The 22,954-nt window shown below is 36.1% G+C and overlaps 1 protein-coding gene across 7 annotated transcripts in view; it reads right to left on the bottom strand.

Moving 5' to 3' along the window:
* Nucleotides 1-9,999: 9,999 nt before the first annotated feature.
* The window catches only part of Usp15 (ubiquitin specific peptidase 15), a 103,414-nt gene continuing 90,459 nt past the window's right edge, over nt 10,000-22,954 (bottom strand). For all 7 annotated transcript variants that reach the window (XM_069987784.1, XM_069987785.1, XM_069987786.1 and 4 more), the window contains 8 exons: nt 22,700-22,815; nt 22,312-22,584; nt 21,191-21,261; nt 20,711-20,826; nt 19,952-20,101; nt 17,158-17,261; nt 16,199-16,287; nt 10,000-11,972 (listed from right to left, as the gene is read on the bottom strand). In XM_069987784.1, coding sequence (XP_069843885.1) covers nt 11,790-11,972; nt 16,199-16,287; nt 17,158-17,261; nt 19,952-20,101; nt 20,711-20,826; nt 21,191-21,261; nt 22,312-22,584; nt 22,700-22,815 — 1,102 coding nt within the window. In that variant the 3' untranslated portion in view covers nt 10,000-11,789. The remainder of the gene's footprint in view (nt 11,973-16,198; nt 16,288-17,157; nt 17,262-19,951; nt 20,102-20,710; nt 20,827-21,190; nt 21,262-22,311; nt 22,585-22,699; nt 22,816-22,954) is intronic.

The raw sequence follows: 22,954 nt of genomic DNA, 5'->3' as shown, positions 1-22,954 counted from the left end.
TTAGAGAACTTCACTTAGTCTAAGAATAGTCTTCAATTGAAGACTATCAGTTTATGCTTTCTATGTATTCTGTAAAGGCTTTACTGTTTCAGAATTTAATCTTGTTACTTGTAATTGGGCTAAATCACATGCTAATGTGAGAATGCAGATTTCTTTAGAGAATAAAGAAATGAATGCAAATGATACATTTTGAATAGAGGACATATAATTTATTCTTTGAAACACTACTTTCCTACATAGACTAATTTGCCTTTATGTTTCTTTCTTATGATTACTTGTCAAACACTTTCAAACATTTGTTTTTTTTATCATAACAACTTTAAAAACACAAAAAATAATTTGTCTATGTGGTACATCAAAGTTTGATCCTTGTGAAGAGGAATAGTATCACGGTGAAAAATGGAGGACTAGGTTTTTCACAGCCATCTTTAATACAAAATTTCTCACATCTGGTCCTTCCTGAAATCATGGTATTGCTCTGGAGTACATATGATGCATATATAGATCTATCATAGAAAATCAAGCCACAAATATTCCTGATACCTTTCACTCTAAGGTCTCAGAGTCAGTACATACATTTGCAAGGATCTTTTTTGTTATAGAAATCAAGCTGAAAATACAGTTCTCTGTAACATCTGCAGAGCCCAGAGGACTTTTGACTCCTGTAGTTGTGATGGCTTATGCAGTGATATTTGGTATTAACAAATTATATTTGTTCAATCAGTTCCTTTATTTTTATACCATCTAAAGACCTTGTATTTTATTTTCTTGGCTTGCTTTCAGCCTTGTTCCAGGGGTGGAAACCACACTTGTCTCAATATCCTCAGCTACTTTGAGCCTCTTTCATTGCAAGCTCTCATGGCAAAGACATTAATGGGATCTCAAGCCAGACTCAATTCATACTTAGCCTTCTGAACTGTTCTCTGAACTTACTTCTCACACTTGGACTTTGTCCTTCCTGCCTCAGTTAAGGGGATTCCTAGAAGCAAACATTATGGAAACATTGTGTCCATGTGATTTGGTAAGGATAAATTCTTGGAATACTCTAGTAAAAGAGTGAAGGAAGAGGAAGGAACCAGCCCAGCAAAGGAGCAGCAGGGGAAGTTTAAGGAACTCTCTAGGTAGTGTTATCTCATATAATCATGGGCTAATGGCTCTTCCAGGCATCCTGGTATTCTGGATACATGGGGCAAAGAAATTAGGAGAATCCTTAGGGAATATTGTTGTAGGAAAAGTACACACACACCCCCAAGAAGGCTAAAGTAGCATTCACAGAAATGACACAGGGAAAGGGATCTACAAAAAATGCTCACTACACTGGTCTTACTGGACCAAACTTCAGTCACTGATGATGTCGTCATTGGCCTCTTCTATACTAATTCATCACTGGGACTTGCTTACCCTGGTTTCAACCATTGGAGCAGTGATAAACACACTGAGGGTAGTCAACTGAGGGTAGTTTGTCCACTCCCCTGCATTAGGACATTTGACAATGTCTGGAGACACCTGTGATTGCCACAACTTGAAGAGTCCATATCAATGTATCTAGTGGATAGGGCCAAGGCTAAACATATTACAATGTACTGTACAGCCTTCCCTGCAAAGAATCATTCAATCCAAAGTATTAATTGTGCCAATATTGAGAAACCCTTTGCTCTGACTTGTTTTATGTTTGAAACTCTTGTTTGTCATCTGCCTGGCATTCTGATTCTCTGGGATAATAAATCCTCAGACCTTTCACCAACCTGAGAGCTACTGATCCTCAGCCCCATGCCATACCTGACTCAGAATATTGCCTGCATCTAGGTCCAATGCATCTAGCAACTTTGTCTGCCACATCGCTGAATAAGGAGCTCCCTGGCTAGAACTGTATGAAGTTCATTTATCTACTGTGAATTTGACACTTGTTGTTAATCTGTTCTTGGATATTGTCTCCTTCCTGTCTAGACTTCTAATGGCTTCACTTTACTCTGCATCCCTTTGTCCTTGTCTTCCCACTTCTCAGCCTACTATTCTTTCACCAAATGGCACACAGAATTTCATATTCCCTTCATTCCTAGTTAGAGCTGTCATGTTCAGTTGCTTGAGTAGACACATACGGTTTAGAATTATGACAGTTGCCACAGAACCAGTCCTTGAGATCAGAAATCACATTGGCTAAACTCAATATCTCCTCACTGGAAAACTAGGAGCGGGACAATACAAGCAAAGCAGCATTGAGACTAGAATTTGCCCCAAATCCCTTCTCTAAATTGAAGTGATAACAGTTTTGCTTTTAGACTAGGTCGCTCATTATCTTTTAATTTAGTCTTTACTAAAGCCCTATGATGAAGAACCCTGTGAAATTAATAATTAAGAGAATTAAAAGCTCTGTGAATTAAGAATATGTGAAAACTGGGGCTAAAAGAGATAATTCACTTGCTAAGTGCTAAGGATGCTCTAGCTAATAGCAAGAAAACTGGAGTTTGTGTGCATGTAGTGTGTTCATGTACATGTCCATGTAGTAAATATAGCATTGTGCCCATGATGCGCACGCATGCGTGAGTACACACACACAGTTTTTATAAACCTTATTCTTATAAACCTTATTGCCAAAGACTCAATCTTGTAATCTTGTAATGCTGGTGGGGACCTAGGCAAGAAGGAACCCTATTGCACTGTTGGTATAAATGTAAAGTAGTACAATCACTCTGGAGTAGTCTGGAGGCTTCTCAAAAAACTTAAACATAGATCTTCCCTATGATCCAGCCTATCACTCTTGGGCATACTACCACATATAGGGCAGGATACAGTAAAGACACACACACATCCATACTCATTGATGCAATGCTCATATAGCAAGTTATGGAAATAGACCAGATGTCCTACAACAGATAAATAGATGAACAAAATGTGGCACCTACACACAATGGAATCTTACCCATCCATTAAAAAGAATAAAATGATGTCATTTGCAAAGAAGTGGATTTAGAACAAATCATGCTAAGTGGGGTAAGCCAAGCTCAGAAAGGCAAACAGTGCATTTTTCTCTCATATGTGGAAATTAGATCTACAATAACCTATACAGGACTCTAGGCCTGCATACACAACTAGACTAAAGGAGGAGGGATTTAGGGAGGACCCCCAAAGGTGTAACTTCTCTGAACATTTAAAAAATTATCAAAACAATTTCCAGGAAATGTTAACATATTTGGCAGTGTTTGTTTTTGCTTTTCTTTTTTTTAGGGGAGCAAAGGTTGAGTGTAGAAAGGGAGGAAAGGTGAACAAATGCACTCATGCTATTCAGTACATATTATATGGAAAATGGCTTGTGAACAAGGCCAGGGGGGAGAAACTGGAGGAAAGAAAAGGGTGATATTGTAAAAAAAAATTGAATTGTACTCATAACCTGACTATGACATGTTCACCCCATTGTACAACACCTTCATTACAAAAAATAGCTTAACCGATAGAAAATCAAAAAAAAAAATTAAGCTAAACAGGCTGAAGGTGTGGCTCAAGCTATAGAGCCCTTGCCTAGCAAGCATGAGGCCTTGAGTTCAAACCTCAGTACTGCCAAAAACTTAAATAAGGAAGCAGACACAGGCGGGGCCACACGTTTGTGCTGACAGAAAGGCCAATCCAGAGACGGGACATAGGGAGCATTGTCAGAGGGAAAACTAGGTAAGAGGGATGTGGGAACTGGCAGTGGCTCCTTGTGGGTGCTGGATTTCTTTTGTGGGTAATGGAATTCACCGTGGAATCATAGCCTGATGAACTAAAAGCCCACTGAACTGTTTATGCCAGGAGAGTGAACTTTACAGGGTATGCATTTTATCTCAATAAAGATGTGAGAGAAAAAAAAAAACATCTTGTAACAGATATTCCTAAACAGCCAATGTGCTCCTGAACCCATACAAGTAAAAGTGAGATGTGTATGTATATGTGTACACACACACACACACACACACACACACACACACACACACACACACACACACACACACACACACACACACACACACACACCAGGCTTCAATACCATTTGTCCTTGATATGGATTCTTGTCCTCAGTCATAGAGGAATAATAATATTGAGAAAGTTCCAAGGTAAGAGTTTACTTATTTATTGCCAGTCCTGGGGCTTGAACTCAGGTCCTGGACCACTGCCCCTGAGTTTTTTCTCAAGGCTAGCACACTACCACTTGAACCACAGCGCCACTTATAGCTTTTTCTGTTGATGTAGTCCTGAGGAATCAAACTCAGGGCTTCATGCATGCTAGGCAAGAACTCTACCACTAAACCACATTGCCAGCTCAGCCACATTAAGAGTTTAAAGACTAAATATAAGATAAGGGACTGGGGTACACAGAAAACCCTTGCTATTCATTATTACATGGTTCCAAGAAGATTGCAAACAAGGAAAAACTGCAAATATTCAGGATACAGAATTTAAACATAACTGACCATAACAAGGGACTGACAAAGCTTCTCTCCATCAACTGAGCTGTGTATAGAGTACATGGGTGTTTTTTTGACTATACAGTAGCATATTCTCCCATCAAACACCCCCACAGATATTTACAAAATAGGCTCACTGTAATGTTGATATAGCATGATGGCACATTATTATACAGACAAGAGACAGAACATTTGATAAAACAGATGCAGATTTTACTCAGATTATTAGAACAAAGTCTGGCTATCAGTTAAAATCTGAACACAGTTTTCCCTTTCTTTTTCCTGCCCCATTAATATAAAAGTCCAACCTAGGACGGTCATTCTAGGGTAATTAAGGACACAAAGTCCTTCTGTGATACAGTTCCTCCTTGATACTGCTTTGTCATCACATTGCAACATAAGTGGAAAGGAGGGGGAGGAAGGGAAGGGAATGCCCCTGGTTAAGGAAAATAGCTAGATGCTGCACATTATTACACATGTACTTACACCTCATTGTCTAGAATTTAAGTCATGTGGCTACACCAGGCTACAACTTTAGATCATGTGCTGAACTAAAAATCTGTAATCGTATTACTTAGGAAGAAAACAACAAACACTGGAAGTGTTGTTCTCTCAGTCTCTGAAACAGCCTGTATGCTTCCATTAAAAAAAAAAAAAGTATTGCTGACTGGTAGACATTGGATAACCAGGTGAATTAAAAATGTTTAAAGTGTTTCAACATTAATGTTTAAATCTATAAACATTAAAATTAGGACTAAGGAGAAAAAAAAAGGAAATTGAAGATTATTCTTCTGTGTACCATGTCTAAGCTTAACACAGAAATGAAAACCATAGAGAGCACTGATAAGTACTAGGTAATAATTCATACATGTAGAAAAATCAATGCATCTCATATAAAAAAATACCAAATGAGAAAAGGTGAGTTATCTAGAAACATGGAAGACACATACTTTCTTACAAGTTTTTTTTTTGGGTCTGGTGCTGGGGCCTGAACTCTGGGCCTGGGTGCTGTCCCTCAGCTCTTCAGCTCAAGGATAGAGCTCTAACACTTGAGTCACAGCACCACTTTCGGCTTTTTTCTTTTTGCTTACATGATGCTGAGGAATCAAACCCAGGGCCTCATGCATGCAAGGCAAGCGCTCTACCACTGAGCCACCTTCCCAGCCCCACGAAAGTTTTAAGTTGGGTCTTAATTCTGGGAACTCATGACCTGTTTTAACAGTCTCATTGTCCCCCTGAACATATCCTTATAATGTCCACTCTCAAAAGGTGTGGCTCCCTGGGCAGTCCACACTGCCACTCCAGCCTGTTTTCATTTTTTTTCAAACTTCGTATGTAAAAACACAAGGTGGTTAATAACAGGTCAGAATTCCCTATCCTCAGTTGAGAATTTCTGCAGAACATAAAGGCAAACTTCCATTCACAATCAGTAGACTTATTCCATTTTATTTCAATAATCATTTTTTCTTATGTACCAACTGTACAATGAAGATTCTAGCCAGGTGCTTATGGCTCATGTCTTTGATCCTTGCTTTTTGAGAGTCTGAGATATGGAGGAGAATCACAGTTTGAGTCCAGCAGGGGCAGAAAAAGATTTGAAGACTTCTCAATCCATCCCTGAGGTTAGGTCAGTGCTCTGTGCCTGTCATTCTAACTACAATGGGAAGCATAAAATAGGCATATTTCAATCCAGGTACATAGCTGGCAAAAAGGAAGATTATCTCAGCACCAAAAGTAAAAAGGGGGGAGTGGGACAGAGGGGTCAAGACTGGAAGTTGTGGCTCAAGTTGAAAAGAACCTGTCTAGCAGGTGAGAGGCTGAGTTCAAAACTCCAATACTGCCAAAACAAAAATAGAAAACCAAGAATTTGAAACTCTTACATATCACTTTTTAGTCCTAGGTAGCACAAGGTAACCACAATGGTTTAAGCTAGACAGTCCTGACCCCTGCTGGCTGTAGTTAACCATAAACAGGCTGGTTCAAGTTAACCATAGTAACACAAAATCTGTCTTTTAATTTTTACTAATAAACAGCCAGTTCTTTTTCTGTGCTTAAAACTAGTAAAAAATTTCAGCTTTAGTTTATAGTATTCAAAATAAACTATGAAGAGACACATAGAGACAGAGAAATACCTCTCTTATTTTACAATAGATCACTCATATATTTGTTTTCTTATATGTCAAAACTCAGCATTTTCCTAGTTTATAACCATCAGCTAAAGATACTGAGTGGTACATAGATCTCTAGTAAATGTTTAGTAAGATGAAAACAAAGGGAAAGCAGAGTGTGTGTGTGTGTGTGTGTGTGTGTGTGTGTGTGTGTGTGTGTGTGTGTGTGTGTGTGTGTGTGTGTGTGTGTGTGTGTGTGTGCGCGACAGACAGAATGCAGATAAATGGTGATGATTATGGGCTACCTCTTCCTATATAGCTTATAAAAACTTGTAAAGTTTTACATGAAGATATTATCTACTTGTCGTTTTTCATTAATACAATTGATATGAATTAAACACGTAAAGTACATGTATATTGAATTTGGAATGTCTCCAAACTGGAATGCATACAAGAAAAATTATACAAATTTCTCAGTATCACCTACTGATGATACAATTACAGTATCCATCTTTAACTATAAGGTAATAAATACATAAATGCACTCACCTTTTCCTTTACTTTCTCTATTGTCTGGTCAAGTGGGACTTGAACTAAATTTAGCTTTTATTAGTATATCAAAAATTCAAGTTAAATCATTCAAAGACTAAAACAGCCACTGTAAATCAAAAAATATGAAGGAAGATTTCCACGTTATTTTTATTTTTTTATGCTGGAGCTTGAATTCAGAGCCTGAGCAATGACCCTTAGCTTTTTGCTCAAGGTTGTTATTCTACCACTTGAGCCACAGCTTCACTTCCAGCTTTTTGGTAGTTAATTAAAGATTTGCTTTGAACCATGATCCTCAGATCTCAGCCTTTTGAGTAGCTAGGATTATAGGCATGAGCTACCAGTGCCCAACTCAGATTTCTACTCTTATTCTTTCACTCCAGAAATGAGATTTATTTTCCTTTTCTTACAACTTCTCAGATTTTAGATGACTCCTGGTTCCTTTCCATGAGACATTGCAAAAGAGTGGTTGAGAATGTACCATTACACAGCATAGAGCAAAGATATGAAATAGTAACGGTTTCAGGTAGGCACCTGAAACACCCTGTAGATAATTTAAAAATAGAAACAATGACCAGTTTAATCTTCCCCTGTGTAGCAGTGTTCAACAATGTTGGTGATAGAATGTTCTTTCTCTCAGGAGACTTCCTCCTGTTCCTTTGTTAAGTTGGCATGTCACTGAAGAAGTCTTCCTCATTTTCTTATCATCTCCTGGCCTATTTCTTTAAAATATTTTCACTTACCAAAATTAGCCCCCCAAAAAGTTTTGCCCTTACACTATTTTAGTACTTGCTGTTTTTCTAATTGATATAAAGTCAACACTTTGTGTGGTTTATATCCAGTTGTTGGAAAGAAAAGATAAATACTATTTAATGAACACAAAAACAAAATAAAAGCAAGATTTTTTTTTTTTTTTTTGGTCAGTCATGGGGCTTGAACTCTGGGCCTGGGCTTTGGTCCCATGGGCCTTCCTACCTGGGCTGGCTTTGAACACTGATCTTCAGATATCAGCCTCCTGAATAGCTAGGATTACAGGCCTGTGCCACCACGCCCAGTCAAAAGCAAGATGTTTAAATAAAGTAACAGACTATGTGTATGGACATTAAAAATAAATAAAAAGACCTCACATTCAGGGTTGCATTTGGGGAGATAGAAAGGACATGTGCAGGTTGGATGAACAAGTTATTTAAGAAATACAAATAAGTTGATAAAGTCGTGTGTGTGTGAATGTGCACACACACTGGTCCTGTGGCTTGAATTCAGGGCCTGGGCACTGTGTATGAACATATTTGTTGCAGGCTGGTGCACTACCATTTGAGCCACAGCTTCATTTCTGACTTTTTGGTGTTTAATTGGGGAGGTAAGAATCTCATGGACTTTCCTGCCTGAATAGGCTTCGAACTATAATCCTCCTAAGTAGTTAGGATTATAGGCATGAACCACAGGTAACTGGCAATGCAGTTTTTTGTTTTAAAACAGGAAAGATCAATCAATTTTGCAGCTGGTATTATTCTTATTAAGTACTCAAAGATGGAGATGAAGACACCGCACAGGCCACAAATCTGATTCCCACAAAGGACATATTATGTGCTCTCGTAATCCTATGAGCAGACACTACTTAATATTGTAAGAGGGGGTATATACTGAGGATGGAATACTGGCTTCACCATATAGCAGTTGTATAAACTTAGGTATTATTTCAAATAAGTTGTAAAGAAAAATATAAAAAAAGAAATTGTGTCTTGATCTTTTATAAAAAGTGAATTTGATGACTATCCCTACCATAGTTGTGGGGTTAAATGAGATAATACATATAAACAATATAGTAAGTGTTCAATAAACATCAAGTACCATGTTGTTATAGGTGAAGAAACAGCTGGAAAGTTCAATGTCATATGATTACTAAGGGACAAATCTACAAGTTAAATTCTAGACATATTCCCATTAATCGGGTATTTACTGATAAATATCTGCTTTTACTTGAGTATGTATTATCCTTTTGAGCTATTAAGGTTTTTTTTTTTAGGTTGAAAATGACATTTCAGTTTGACAAATTCAGTGGCATTAACATAATTTCCTACTTTAGGCTCTTTTAGTGGGACTAGAAATGAATGTCAAGCATTGAAAAGAAAATAGAAAGTAATCAGGTGTAGTGGTACATGCCTGTAACTGAGAGGCTTGAGGCAGGTGAGCAGTGATGTCAAAGCTATCTCAAGTTACATAGTAAGAGTTCATCTCAAACAAAAAAAGAAGGGCTGGGAAGGTGGCTCAGTGATAGAGTGCTTACCTTGCATGCATGAGGCACTGGGTTTGATTCCTTAGCACCACATAAGGAGAAAAAGCCGGAAGTGGCACTGTGGCTCAAGTGGTAGAGTATTAGCCTTGAGCTGAAGAGCTGAGGGACAGCGCCCAGGCCCAACAATCAACAACAACAACAACAACAAAAAAAAAAAAAAAAAAAGAAAAAAGAAAAGAAAAGAAAGAAAGAAAGAAAGAAAGAAAGAAAGAAAGAAAGAAAGAAAGAAAGAAAGAAAGAAAGAAAGAAAGAACAGAAAGTGCTCTCCATGAAGAATTAGGATGCAGACTGAAATTTAGGGAAAATTAACTTGAACAGACATTAATCTGAATATAGCCTGTTAACTTGTTAAGGAGCAAAAGAATTTAAGTTCTGTAAGGGTAGAAATATTTGTTTCCTGCTATACTATCTCCAGAATATAAAACAGTGGCTGGTAGTCACACAAACATGTTTAATGTTTAAATTAAAATAATTAAAATTCCTAGTAGCATTTGCTTTCTTTTTCAGTACTAACTAAATTTAAACTGAAAATTCTAGTATATAGACATCTGTCCATAAAATAGAGAATTTTTATCAGCAGATTCAGAGTAAGAAATAAAAGACTAAATAAGGCCTTGAATAGCTTTATTGAAATCTGTATAAATAAACATGCACAATTCAAATGTAAACTCAAGTGAACCCAAGTGCAGACAAAATTTTAACCTCTGTCATGCAGGAGGTTAGTTTACATTAAAAAAAATGAAAAAAGAGAAAAAAAGAAAAAAGAAAACAAAAAAACAAAGCAGCTTTTAAAATACCAGGATGAAAAAAACCAGCTTTAATATCAAGGAATAAAGCATAGCCATGATCAAACATACCTCATTTATCCTGGTCAAATGCATTTTTTAAACTTTTAAATGCTAACATAAATAAATAATTTACCAAAATGTGCACTCACAGAGTGAACTTTTATTTACAATACACAATTTTATAATCTATTGTATTTGATTAGTTCAAGTGAAGAACATTATACTTTTTGCTTTAATAACAGTGGGACACAAAGCAATTTCTCAGGTAGTCGATATGTGAAATGTGCCCCAGCATTTAGTTTTCTATTAAAGGCAGTATTGTATGCCAATCAACAATACATTCTTTCAACTAGATCAAAGGGAAAGAAAGCAGCAAATAAAAATGTTTCAAATGTTCACACATATATTTGGCATCCTGGATCCTTGAATGTGGTGAATTAAAATCAAATTCAAGGTTTGTATGCTTTATATACTGTACAGGTTCTGATTCTGGAACATGCAAATGCCATTTCTCTTATAACAAGTTACCTTCTGAGAAAAGCTGTAAGGCTATGGTGAATTCCATCAGGAACATACAAAGAAAGTTAACAGACCTACCTTTATAGCCAATTGTTCATTAATGATTTAAAGCTAGTACATAAAAAAAAAACACAGCAAAAAAAAACAAAAAACAAAAAACTCTCACCTAAGCCTGATGCAATTATTACTATGGATACAGAATACTATTAAGTCTGTTCTTATATTACAATAATTAGGAGAGCTAAAAGTTGCCAAAAATAACAACAAAAAAATGGGGTAGAGAACAATAGACAGCAAGAAATTTAATTCTGGACACCAGATTAAAGATAGGCAGTTTAAAATAAAAAAAAAAATCCAAGGTCTAAAGAAGAGATCCTAACAGCACTAAAATATACTTACATGTAACTGAAAATTGAGTTTAGATGGGAGTGTTGAAATCTAGAACCTGTTTCCAAAGTGGCAGTATGATGAACATAATATTCTGGATTTTTAATGATACAACAAAAGAAGTTACTTTTTCAAGATTGATTCCCATGTTTGTTATTTTTCCAGTAGTCTTATGATTACCAGGGATACATTTGAAAATTTGGTTTTCTAAGGATATTACTGCAGTATTAATGCCATATTAATACTGCAGTTAAATATAATAGTATATACGGCAGCCTAATGCACATCAACTAGTTTACCCAAAAACTAAGTTCAGCCATAGTTATCTTGCAGTATTATTAGAGCAAAATAAATGACCAACATCCACAAATTTAACATCTGTCATCAATTAACTCACATCCAAAGAATTAAAGAAATCATAATTCATCAAAACAGCAGCAAACTTAAAAGGGATTTATTTGTGATTTCCTATATATATTTAGCTTGTAAATACAAGACTGTAAATGTATTAAGAGACAATTTCTGTTAAAGTTTTCATTGTGTTTCACTTCAAGTACTGCACAAGTTAAAATCTGATAAAGGATTTACATTCAGTTATCTGAAACTCCCCATCTCAGACTTTTGTTTTAATGTGGTGGGTAACTTGTTTTCCATAGACACCACCAGCAGGAAAGTCTCTCTTTTATGGCTTCTAGGGCTCTCATTAATTAGTGTGCATACAGTTTTCATTTTCTATATCATTGTCATTATCATTGCTATCTTCATCACTTTCTAAGGGGATGCCTGTGGCAGCTGAAGCACCTTTAGGTTCTCGGTCAAGAGGAAAAAAGCCAGTTCCACTGAAAGTGTCTTGTCTCTGGTAGAAGAGAACGTATGCTGCTTTGGACTGTCGAAACAAAGAAAGGAGGTTAATGATCATGCCTCTCAAAGGTCAAACTGAATACATAAATTCTGAGCTGGTGACCACTTTTGGTTACAAGGAAAAATTAGATAGAAAAATCACACTGAAATTGTCTAAATATAAGGTGATATCTATATGTAAGGGAAAAATGGTCTCTGATAACAAAAATTTTGGCTTTCTATATTATTTGGACTAAGAAATAAATACAAAATAAAACAAAGATTAACCTACTTATTTTGAAATAAAATTTGACATTTTTTTCCTTTTGATTCTCTAGAAAAGGTGAACTTCAATCCAGGTTTGTTTTAGGTCCAACTTTCTTATTGTAGTCAGAGTAATTTTCTGCTCACTCATGTGTATAATCTTAGATGATTGTTGCCCAAGGTCAGCCCAGACAGAAAAGTTCCTGAGACTCCATCCCCAAAATAACCAGCAAAAAGCTGGACTGGAGGCATAGCTCAAGTGGTACGGTGCCAGCTAAGCAAACAAGCCAAGCAAGCTTGAGACCTGGAGTCCAAAACTTGGTATTGAAAAAGAACAAAAGACAAAGAAAAACCAACACTATGCTCTGCCCTCAGTCCACTGATCTCTCAATTTATACCTCTCAGGTGACTTATTCAAACCTATGGCTTCATTTATTATCTAAAACTGACAACTCAAATTTATAGTCAGTTCTCACCTCTAAACTATAGTTTTATTAATGAAACAATGTAATCACACAGAAACCTTAAATTTCAACAGCAATTATTCCCAATCTTGATGAACAGTGAAGAGCCATCTTCAATTTCTCTCTCTGCATCTCTTTTTTTTTTTTTTTTTTTGGGTCCAGTCATGGGCCTGAACTCTGGGCCTGGGCGCTGTCCCTCAGCTCTTCAGTTCAAGGCTAGCGCTCTACCCCTTGAGCCACAGCGCCACTTCCGGCTTTTTTTTCTTTTTGCTTATGTGGTGCTGAGGAATCGAACCCAGGGCCTCATGCATGCAAGGCAAGCGCTCTACCACTGAGCCACCTTCCCAGACCTGCATCTCTATCTTTATATTTGTAACTTTAAGTTTTTACTAATTCTATCCACTAATTCTATCTATATATAATTCTATTCCATAAGTTCATTCTCCCTTGTTTCTACTATTACTAATTTAATTGCTTAAATTGCTTTGGCAGCTTCTGGAATTTCTTTCTGCTATTTTTACTCAGCTCTTTCAAATATATTTTCTTTACTCTCAGATGTTAAGAAACAATTTTAGAGTCATTTTACTATTTAACAATTATCAAATGACTTATCACAGTCTTTCAGAAAACATCTAGAAAACTAGGATTTCAGTTTTCTTGATCTGAGTACTAAATTTAGTTCTTGCCTAATTTCTTCCCTGTATGCCTACATAATCTTTTCTTTTTGCTATACAAAATTATTTTGTCCCCTTAAAATGTCCTCTACACTGTTATGCTTTTCTTCCTATTTAAAGTACTGTTCTCTTTGTGTAGCATTTTTTTAAATTTAATTTACTCTTATCAGTATTAACAGACTCAGGTCAAACAGCACCTTCAGACAAGGACTTCCTTTCACTGCTTGGTTCATCCAAGTAGAAATTTGAAGAAAGCAGTCTTCATTCTATGTAATCTTTCACAGTATTTTAATTTAATTGTTTTTTGCTAGTGCTACAGTTTGCTCTCAGGGCTTCAAACTTGCTATGTAGGTATTCTACAACTTGAGCCATTCCTCCAGTCCCTTTCTGCATTAGTTATTTTTGAGGTAGAGTCTTGCTTTATACCCTGACTTGCCTGGACTGTGATCTTCCTACTTGTCTTTCCCTCTATCACTAGGGATGACAGGCATGCATCACTATGTCTACCCACTGTGTATCTCCATACCCTGAATACCACTGGGTACTGGGCCACTGAACCCAGTCATTAGTTGATAAGAGAGTCATGAGAACATTATGCCTGGACTAGCCTGAACTGGAATCCCCCAGAAACCCCTGAACTCTATTTCTTAAGTGATTAGGATTACAGGTTTGAGCGATCATGCCTGGTTGGTTTTTAACATATTATAATTATTAATTTGTTGTCTTTAGATTGTAAGGCTCTTGAATCAAATATAAAAATTATTCTTTAGTCTTATTTAGACTACCTTTATATAAGTAGTCAACTACATTTGGCTAAATAAAAATTATTATTAAAACACATAGTAATACCAAATTCATGTTTATAAGACCAATTATTAGGACAGTGGGCAGTATTGTCAAAAAGACTTTCAAGGGGGGTAGGAGGGGGGGATGGGAAGGGATGGGAAGGGGAAACAAAGGAGGAGGCTTAGATGTTTGATAAGAAATGTACTCATTATCTTGCCCATGTAATTGTCACCGCTCTGTACAGTATTTTCACAATTTAAAAAAAAGGACTTTCAAAGAGGGAGAACAATTTTAGGATGTTTAAACAAAACAAACAGTGAGACACAAAAGAAAATGAGGAATTTAAAATACACTGGAAGCCGGGCGCTGGTGGCTCACGCCTGTAATCCTAGCTACTCAGGAGGCTGAGATCTGAGGATCGCGGCTCAAAGCCAGCCCGGGCAGGAGAGACCGTGAGACTCCTATCTCCAATAAACCACCAGAAAACCGGAAGTGGCGCTGTAGCTCAAGTGGTAGAGCGCTCGCTTTGAGCTGAAGAGCTGAGGGACAGCGCCCAGGCCCAGAGTTCAAGCCCCACGACCGACAAAAAAAAATAAAAATAAAAAAATAAATAAAATAAAATAAAATACACTGGAAATGTTAAGAGGCATAGAAAAAATACAGTATTCAAGTATTTGCTTATCTGGTTGTTTATATGGAGATAAGTAACAAAATGTGTGTATATATCCATAGATACACAGACATGCATATGTGCATATATATTCATGTTCCATATAATGGCTTTTTCATCAATGGTAAGTGGCATATGCAATAGTCGCACCAAAAGATTACAATATAAATGAGGTATGTAGTAGCTTTTATCATCTAGGTTTATACAAGTACATTTTATGATGTTTGCACAATGATCCAAATACTTAAAGCATTTTACAGAATGTATCCCTCTTGTTAAGGGATGGACACACACACACACACCTACCTCTTGGCAGAGGCAGAATAAAAAAAGGAGAAAGAGAAACTTATGGACTGGGAATGTGGCTTAGTGGTAGAGTGCCTGCCTAGTATGCAAGAAGTCCTGGGTTCAATTACTCAGTACCACATAAACAGAAAAAGCCAGTGACAGTGTAAAAGTGACACTGTGGTTCAAGTGGTAGAGTGCTAGCCTTGAGTAAAAAGAAGCTCAGGGACAGTGTCCAGGCCCTGAGTTCAAACCCCAGGATTAAAAAAAAAAAAAAAAATAGAGAGAGAGAAACACATTATTTCTTATCTATTCATGAAACAAGACTAAAGTGATGCCAATAACTGGGCTCAGAGTTTATTTGCTTTAATACGGTAGACTTTGAAATATTACAAACAATATATCTATATATCTACAGATATATTTATAGTCTGTGCCTTCAAGTAATATATAATTTAATTTGTGGAACAGAGCAAATAAGTTAGTATCTCTAGTATTTCTCACTTGTTCTACCATTCTAATAAAATTTATATTTGCAAAAAAATTTGTACTTGCAAAATTATGGAAAAATGAATCTTCAAGTAATTTTTGGCTTTCTTCTTAGGATATATTATATCGTCATCCTGTATCAGTCAATATCTGAAGTGATGCAAAATGTAACAAAATGTAACAAATGTATCAGTCAATATCTGAAGTGATGCAAAATGTAACAAAATGTAACAAATGTTGATTGTAAACTAGAACCAATGTGAATAGATGTAATTTCCTCATTTACTAATCAGAAAATACAAGGTTAGTTTTTTTTTAAAGATCTACACTTTAAAACTACTTCCTAGAGGAAAACTAATTTCATTATAAACTATATGAAAAACTGCTAGAAAAAATTACAAACTGTAAAAATTCTGAAAATAAATGCACACTAGAGAAAAATCTCTATTTCTTTAAAGCACATCAGTGTTTCCTAGCCATTAGAATTGTCAGAATGTGGACTACTGTATTCCAGAGGCACCACTTATTAAATTTTTTGGTGCTAGGGATTGAACTCATCGCTTCCCTTTTGCTATACTTATATTCATGCTTTAAAACAGTTCATCTCATGATTTTTCAAGAACTATTAAGACACACTTACCACAATTTGGTCTACAGATGCAGTGGAGACACTACTGTCATCAAAATAGTACCATTTTCCATCATCTTTATTTTTTGCAAAAGCAGTATCTAGGGAAAAATGACAATCACTCTGTCACTAAAACATCCACTGTTTTGGAGAGACTCCCCAAAACTACAATTATTTGGATAAGGAATATCTATTAAAATTACATGACAACAATTAATGAGGATTAATTATTTGCATGGGTACATAATAAGAAAAAGTCAAAATATACACAAAAGAAAAAAGAAAGCTCAGTAGACCAATAATCATGACATAAACATAAATAGAACAAATCCTAGGAATGAAAAATCTATCAAGTAGAGAGTTTAGACCATTAAATCAAGCTGGATAGTAATCTGACTATACTTAAATACTCGTATGAATCAAGACATCATACTTCTAGGTACAGAGCTCAAAATCTTACAATATAGATCACAAACAATCATATTTATCGGTCTTATGGTGATAGGACAAAAGCAATTTGGGTATCTTACTAGGTAAGTAGGGAGAAACAACACAGTATGTGTAAAACCATGAATGGTGAGAAGCAATGGACTCAGACAAATGAACCATGGACAAGTCTGAAGCATCAGGAGAAACCTATAGCATTAATGAAATCTATAGTACTGTTGGTTATGTATGTAAACAGATATATATGTTTAAATGAGCATATGTAAGAAACAGGAAGAATGAAGAGGTACCCCAACCAAACCAAAAATGCTTCTTCCTATTTCTTCAGCTAAGGGGTAGGACTAACTCCATCCTCTCTACATCTGATAAAATAAGGTTAAAAGCCAACTCATTCATTAATCAACACTGAACAACTATTATTTTAAACATACACCTAAAATGTTATCTTTAAGAAGCAGTAAATATCTTAATGAAAAAGTCAAAGGTTATTTAAACAGTATGATTTGAGTTAAATGCAAACTTACAATGTCCTCCTCCCATCCCTCCATAGTGGTTAGAAACAGCAATCAAATTATAGCGGCAGGGACCTGCATTTGGATTAATGAGGAATTCTGACATATCCAAATCACTGTTAGAAAGAGAAATCAAGTTACTTTTATGTTTCCCTAAATACAATAACTTCTTTTATAAAGTCTACTTCGTTCTGCCAGTTATTTTTTGACTCATACACACACACACACACACACACACACACACACACACACACACACACACATCTATATTATCTCTTGATAGTTACAAAGAAATTATCAAAGGCTTATAAAACAAATTATACAGGGCTATAAAGGTGTTTCAATGGTAGAGTGCTTGCTTTGCATGCATGAGGTGCTGGATTCAATTTCTCAGCACCACATATGCAGAAAAAGCCAGAAGTGGCGCTATGGCTCAAGTGGTAGAGTGCTAGCTTTTAGCTGAAGAGCTCAAGGACAGCACCGAGGCCCAGAGTTCAAGCCCCACAACCGACTAAACAAAACAAAACAACCCCCCCCCAAAAAAAACCCAAAAACAAATTATACATATCTTCAAGACATTAGAACATTTGGGGAAAAATTTTCTGAAGAGTTGAGAATTTAGCTGGGCACCAGTGGCTCACACCTGTAATCCTGAGATCTGAGGACTGCCATTCAAAGCCAGCCCTGGCAGGACTCTTATCTCTAAATTAACCACCAGAAAACTGGAAGTGGCGCTGTGGCTCAAGTGGTGCTGTGGCTCAAGTGGTAGAGGGCTAGCCTTGAGCTGAAGAGCTCAAGGACATTGCCCAGGTCAAGTTCAAGTCCCACCAAAAAAAAAAAAAAAAAGAAAAAGAAAAAGAAAAAAAAAGTTGAGAATTTAAAAATGTCCCATTGAATGCTATTCAGATTCATATTTTCATGAGGACATATTTCTCAGTGTACCAAGAAAAACTTATCAACCAGCTACAATGGCCATTTTTCATTTTCAAGTCATTTTTAGGAATGATTTATGCTAAGCAAACTAATAGTGAAAAATGACTTTCTTATTTTTATTTAATAGCCTTTTCTGCTTATGTGGCGCTGAGGAATCAAACCCAGGGCCTCATGCATGCAAGGCAAGCACTCTACCACTGAGCCACCTTCCCCAAAAATTATAAGACAACTTTTTAAAAATAAAAACATACTAATCCCTTTTTGTTCTACATTTTCATGATTTTGATGACCTACATACAGGAAATAGGCAGCATCCTTTGAACAGAACTATTTGTTTATAATATGTTGTGCATGAACCTGGAACATGACCATCTTGTAAAGTAGTTTATCATTTCTGATTACTGTTCTTATACTTGCATCACTGAAAAGCAACAATGATAATTTCAAGCATACATCTTATATAGTTTGCATGCAAACTACATATAATTTTGACATTGTCAAAATTCTGTATTTCAGAAAAATTTGGCTTATACTTCTGTTGAAGAGAAAATGACCTCCACAGTGTCCATCTCTGCCCCTTTAGCCCAATGTGGCTCCTACCCTGTGATTCTATTGTCTCATCTACCAAGTGTTGGGATTCTATGCATGTACTACCACACCTGGCTATGACCTTTTGTTTTCAGGTGAATAATGGCAAAATCTTTTCAATTTTACATTTATAAATTCCAACTCAAATGGGCAATCCAATGAATATTTTCAGCTTTACAAAATCTGTATTTTATATTTCACCATCTATATACTTTCATTTATCTGTAGCTCTTTAGACATACTTGCTTTAGTACTTTTCCCACTTATAGTTTCAAGTAAATACTGGATCATAGGTATTGAAATATGAGTCATATGTTCCCTTTTACAAAATGCAATATTAGGTTCTTTTTGTATGATACTACATATATTGTATGATATAGCAAATAGAGTTAACATTTAATATCATCCTTCCAAGCAATTTCACTATTCTTGCATATCATTTTAGTTTTTTGGAAAGGTATTTAGGAACAACTGATAAGTAATGATGAAATAACTCATAGAGGGCTGGGAAGGTGGCTCAGTGGTAGAGCGCTTGCCTTGCATGCATGAGGTCCTGGTTTCGATTCCCCAGCACCACATGAGCAAAAAGAAAGAAAGCCAGAAGTGGTGCTGTGGCTCAAGTGGTAGAGCGCTAGCCTTGAGCTGAAAAGCTGAGGGACAGCGCCCAGGCCCAGAGTTCAGGCCCCACAACTGGACCCCCCCCAAAAAAAAGTTCATAGAAAAAATAATCTCTAAGTCCAAATAGTATCTTATATCAATGAACCCATAAAGTAATACAACATAATGAGTTATATTTAACTTTTTTTTAAAGTATATTTTCTTTTTGGAAAACCTAAGAATAAAAATTACAAAATTCCAAACCTCAGAACTATAACTCCTCAAAAATAAAATCATCATCAGCCGGGCGCTGGTGGCTCACGCCTGTAATCCTAGCTACTCAGGAGGCTGAGATCTGAGGATCGCGGTTCAAAGCCAGCCCGGGCAGGAGAGACCATGAGACTCCTATCTCCAATAAACCACCAGAAAACCGGAAGTGGTGCTGTAGCTCAAGTGGTAGAGCGCTCGCCTTGAGCTGAAGAGCTGAGGGACAGCGCCCAGGCCCAGAGTTCAAGCCCCACGACCGACAAAAAAAATAATAAAATAAAATAAATAAATAAAATAAATAAAATAAAATCATCAACTGAAATTAGATCCAATAATACATACTATACTTATTTAGTAAATATAGTAATAGAAAGCATCAAACAGCTTTGAGAAAAGCTTATTCAGTATAATTTAAACTTACTTGACAGGAAAATCAACTAAAGTATCTAATTTGTCTCTCATGTATCGACTATAAGAAAATCGCTTGAGATGTACCACAAGTACTGGAGGCAGTGACCATAAATCCAATTTTTTTGTGGCTTGCTGATGTTCTTTACAATTTGGACAATACCTAAAGACAAGAATAAATAATGATTGATTGAGGTACAAACAAATAACAATTTCCGTTAGTGAAACAACAAATCAAAATATGTGTGAAAAGTTCTACAATTTTTTTCACTGAGTATTGTGTACCTAATATTATGCCAGCCAAAAAATTCCGATTAATTTTATCTTCAAAACTTTTCAAAGTAATTTTAACCATTATAATTTAACATATAAAAAAATCAAAGAAATGGAAAAAGATTAATGGTTTAGTACAATAAAAAAAGACATGGATATTTCAAATGTGTTGAGATAGAGGCATTAGAAAATCTCAAAACTTCTAGTTCTAATACAATTATACAACAAAATGCATTACTAATCTTCCTAAAAAATTTATCACAAAATAGTGTCATGGCTAAGAATTACTTGATAAAAGGAATTATTAATTATTGAGATGAAAGCTTAACACTGTAATAATACTTTTGCATATATTCCCATCCCTACTATAGACTTTATAACAAAAGGAAATGCTTATTACTTAAAATGCTTAAGAGAATTTAGTAGCCACATTTTCAACGTGATATAGCCCAGAATAAATGTTTTAAAAAAATGAGAAATATTTAACTTTGTCACTTACCAGGGATCTTCAGCACCTAGCTTTTCTTTTGTTGTAAAAAGCTCAATGCAATCTTTTAACTTCACAAAAGGTTTTTTAGGAGGTTTATATTCCACACTTTCATGTTTTTCAAAATCCTAAAGAGAAGTATTTCTTGAGTTAAGAGAACAAATGAAACAAATGCTTACTATGAATAATAATGAAAACTCCTAAATTTTTAAAAAAGAATCACAAAGTTTATTTCTGCTGAGCTTTATATCATACTTCTTAATATGTCCTGAATAAAACTACGTGACGATTAAAACAGGTAAGTAAGAAACCATGTTCAAACCTAACTCTCTACCTTAAAACCCAGAAAGATTCATGACTTACTTTTTTAAACTGGAAAAATAAATAAATTTGATGGAAACAAAGGAGTATGATAAAAGAGTATGATTAATTCTAATAATCAAAAGAAAGTAAATCAGGAGGAGGTAAAAAAAGTAGTGAATGATGACTTACCTCAGCGGCATTTTCATCAAAGTATCTTTTTTTCAAATCAGGATCCCAATCCAAGGCAAGAAAAGATCTTTCTAAGGTAGAAATGCATTTTTTCCTTTAAAATGTATACATTTTAGGGTATACATTTATTTACAATCAATATATTTATGTGTTAGCAAATATAGCAGTAAAAGTAGCTATATTTATTTGCACTAGGTGATTTGGGCCAATGAAATAATTAAAGAATTCACCACCACAACAAAAAGACACAAAGAATCTTAGAACAGGATGCTCAGCTCCACTGGTAGTATGCCAGCCAGAAGCGTAGAGCTAATGAGGCCTTTGCCAGCCAGGCCCTGTACTTGTGGAGAAGCTGGGGATCCCCACTGAGGTGAACCCCTTGGGGGCACTGTGGCCCTGGGCCACCCCCTGGGCTGCACCTGGGTACGCCAGATGGTCTCGCTGCTGAATGAGCTGCTGAATAAGCTGAAGTGCCGTGGAAACAGGGCCTACAGTGTGGTGTCCATGTGCATCGGGACCAGCATGGGTGACGCTGCTGTCTTCGAATACCCTGGAAACTGAGGCCCTGCTGGCATTCACGAACTCCCTGTCCACTGTGGACTACGGGACTGCAGACATGATCCAGGAGCCTGAGCCCTCCCTTGCCAGGTGGGGTGTGGGGGCATCTCAGCACATCTAATTCAGAAAATCTGAAGTCAGCTTGCATGGCCCTCAAGAGGTGAGCATGGGGTGGTCCTCACCAGACCCTCTCATAGGACACAAGTTGGTGTGAGCCTGTGCCTGGGCTGGCGTGTAATTGTGGGAACAGTGGGCTCTGGATGTGGGCTGCCCTGGGTGGAAAAAATGTGCTCCATCACTTTGAAAAAAAAAAAAAAAAAAAAAAAAAGCTAAGAGCTCAAGACCCTAAGTACAAGCTACAGGAATATGAAAGCTTAGTGATAAATTCAGCCTTACTTTATTAAACATTGACACTTAGGCATTAAGGCCTTTCATTTAAATTCTCAGATAAATAAATGGCATTTTTCACAATAGGGCTGAATTTCATTAATTTTACCCAATAAACAAGACAACACTTCACAGTGCTGTAATTAAATAGTAGACAATTTTTCACAAATACTTACCATCTAGCCTAAGCTGCCTATCATCAAATCTTATATGCCTGGTATCATCTTTGATGTAACTGATATCAGTATTGCCTAAGTTGTTGAACTGGAATGTAAACAATCGCTTTTTGTGTCCCGTGAATTGACCTTTGCAAGTATCTTCAGTACACAATCCATTTTCAGAATCATTATCTCCTCCTACTGAGTCTTCAGACTGACTGTTTTCATTCTCTGAGGGAAGTTCTTGATCTTGGCTGGATTCATCATCTGGTTCATCTGTTTCCATTTCACCTAATTTTAGATATTAGACATCTCTGAATAAACTCAGTGAGGTATATACATATAGTTTCTCAAGACCCAACATATTTTTAATAATTGAAGTGAGAAAATTTCAGGAAAATCTTACTTGGTGAGCCTTCTTCATGTATGCCATTTGGGCCATTTCCATTAATATTTTGGTCCTTACAGCAATGCAGGGATCCTTCAGTTTCTTCAGTTTCAGTAGATATTTTGACATACCGGCTTATATAAAAATAGAAAACAAGTTCAGTTATACAAGGCCTAAAATTAACACGTGTTCTTTAGTGGATTCAAAAGATCATAATTACATTTTACAAAAGATCATAATTATAATTTACTATTTATTTATTTATTTTTTGGT

This window comes from Dipodomys merriami, unplaced genomic scaffold (genome assembly GCF_024711535.1).
Source record: "Dipodomys merriami isolate MVZ:Mamm:240054 unplaced genomic scaffold, mDipMer1.0.p SCAF_10, whole genome shotgun sequence".
NCBI classification, from domain to species: domain Eukaryota; kingdom Metazoa; phylum Chordata; class Mammalia; order Rodentia; family Heteromyidae; genus Dipodomys; species Dipodomys merriami.
The sequence above is the reverse complement of the archived record's forward strand: the minus strand, read 5'-3'. Positions and strand labels throughout refer to the sequence as shown.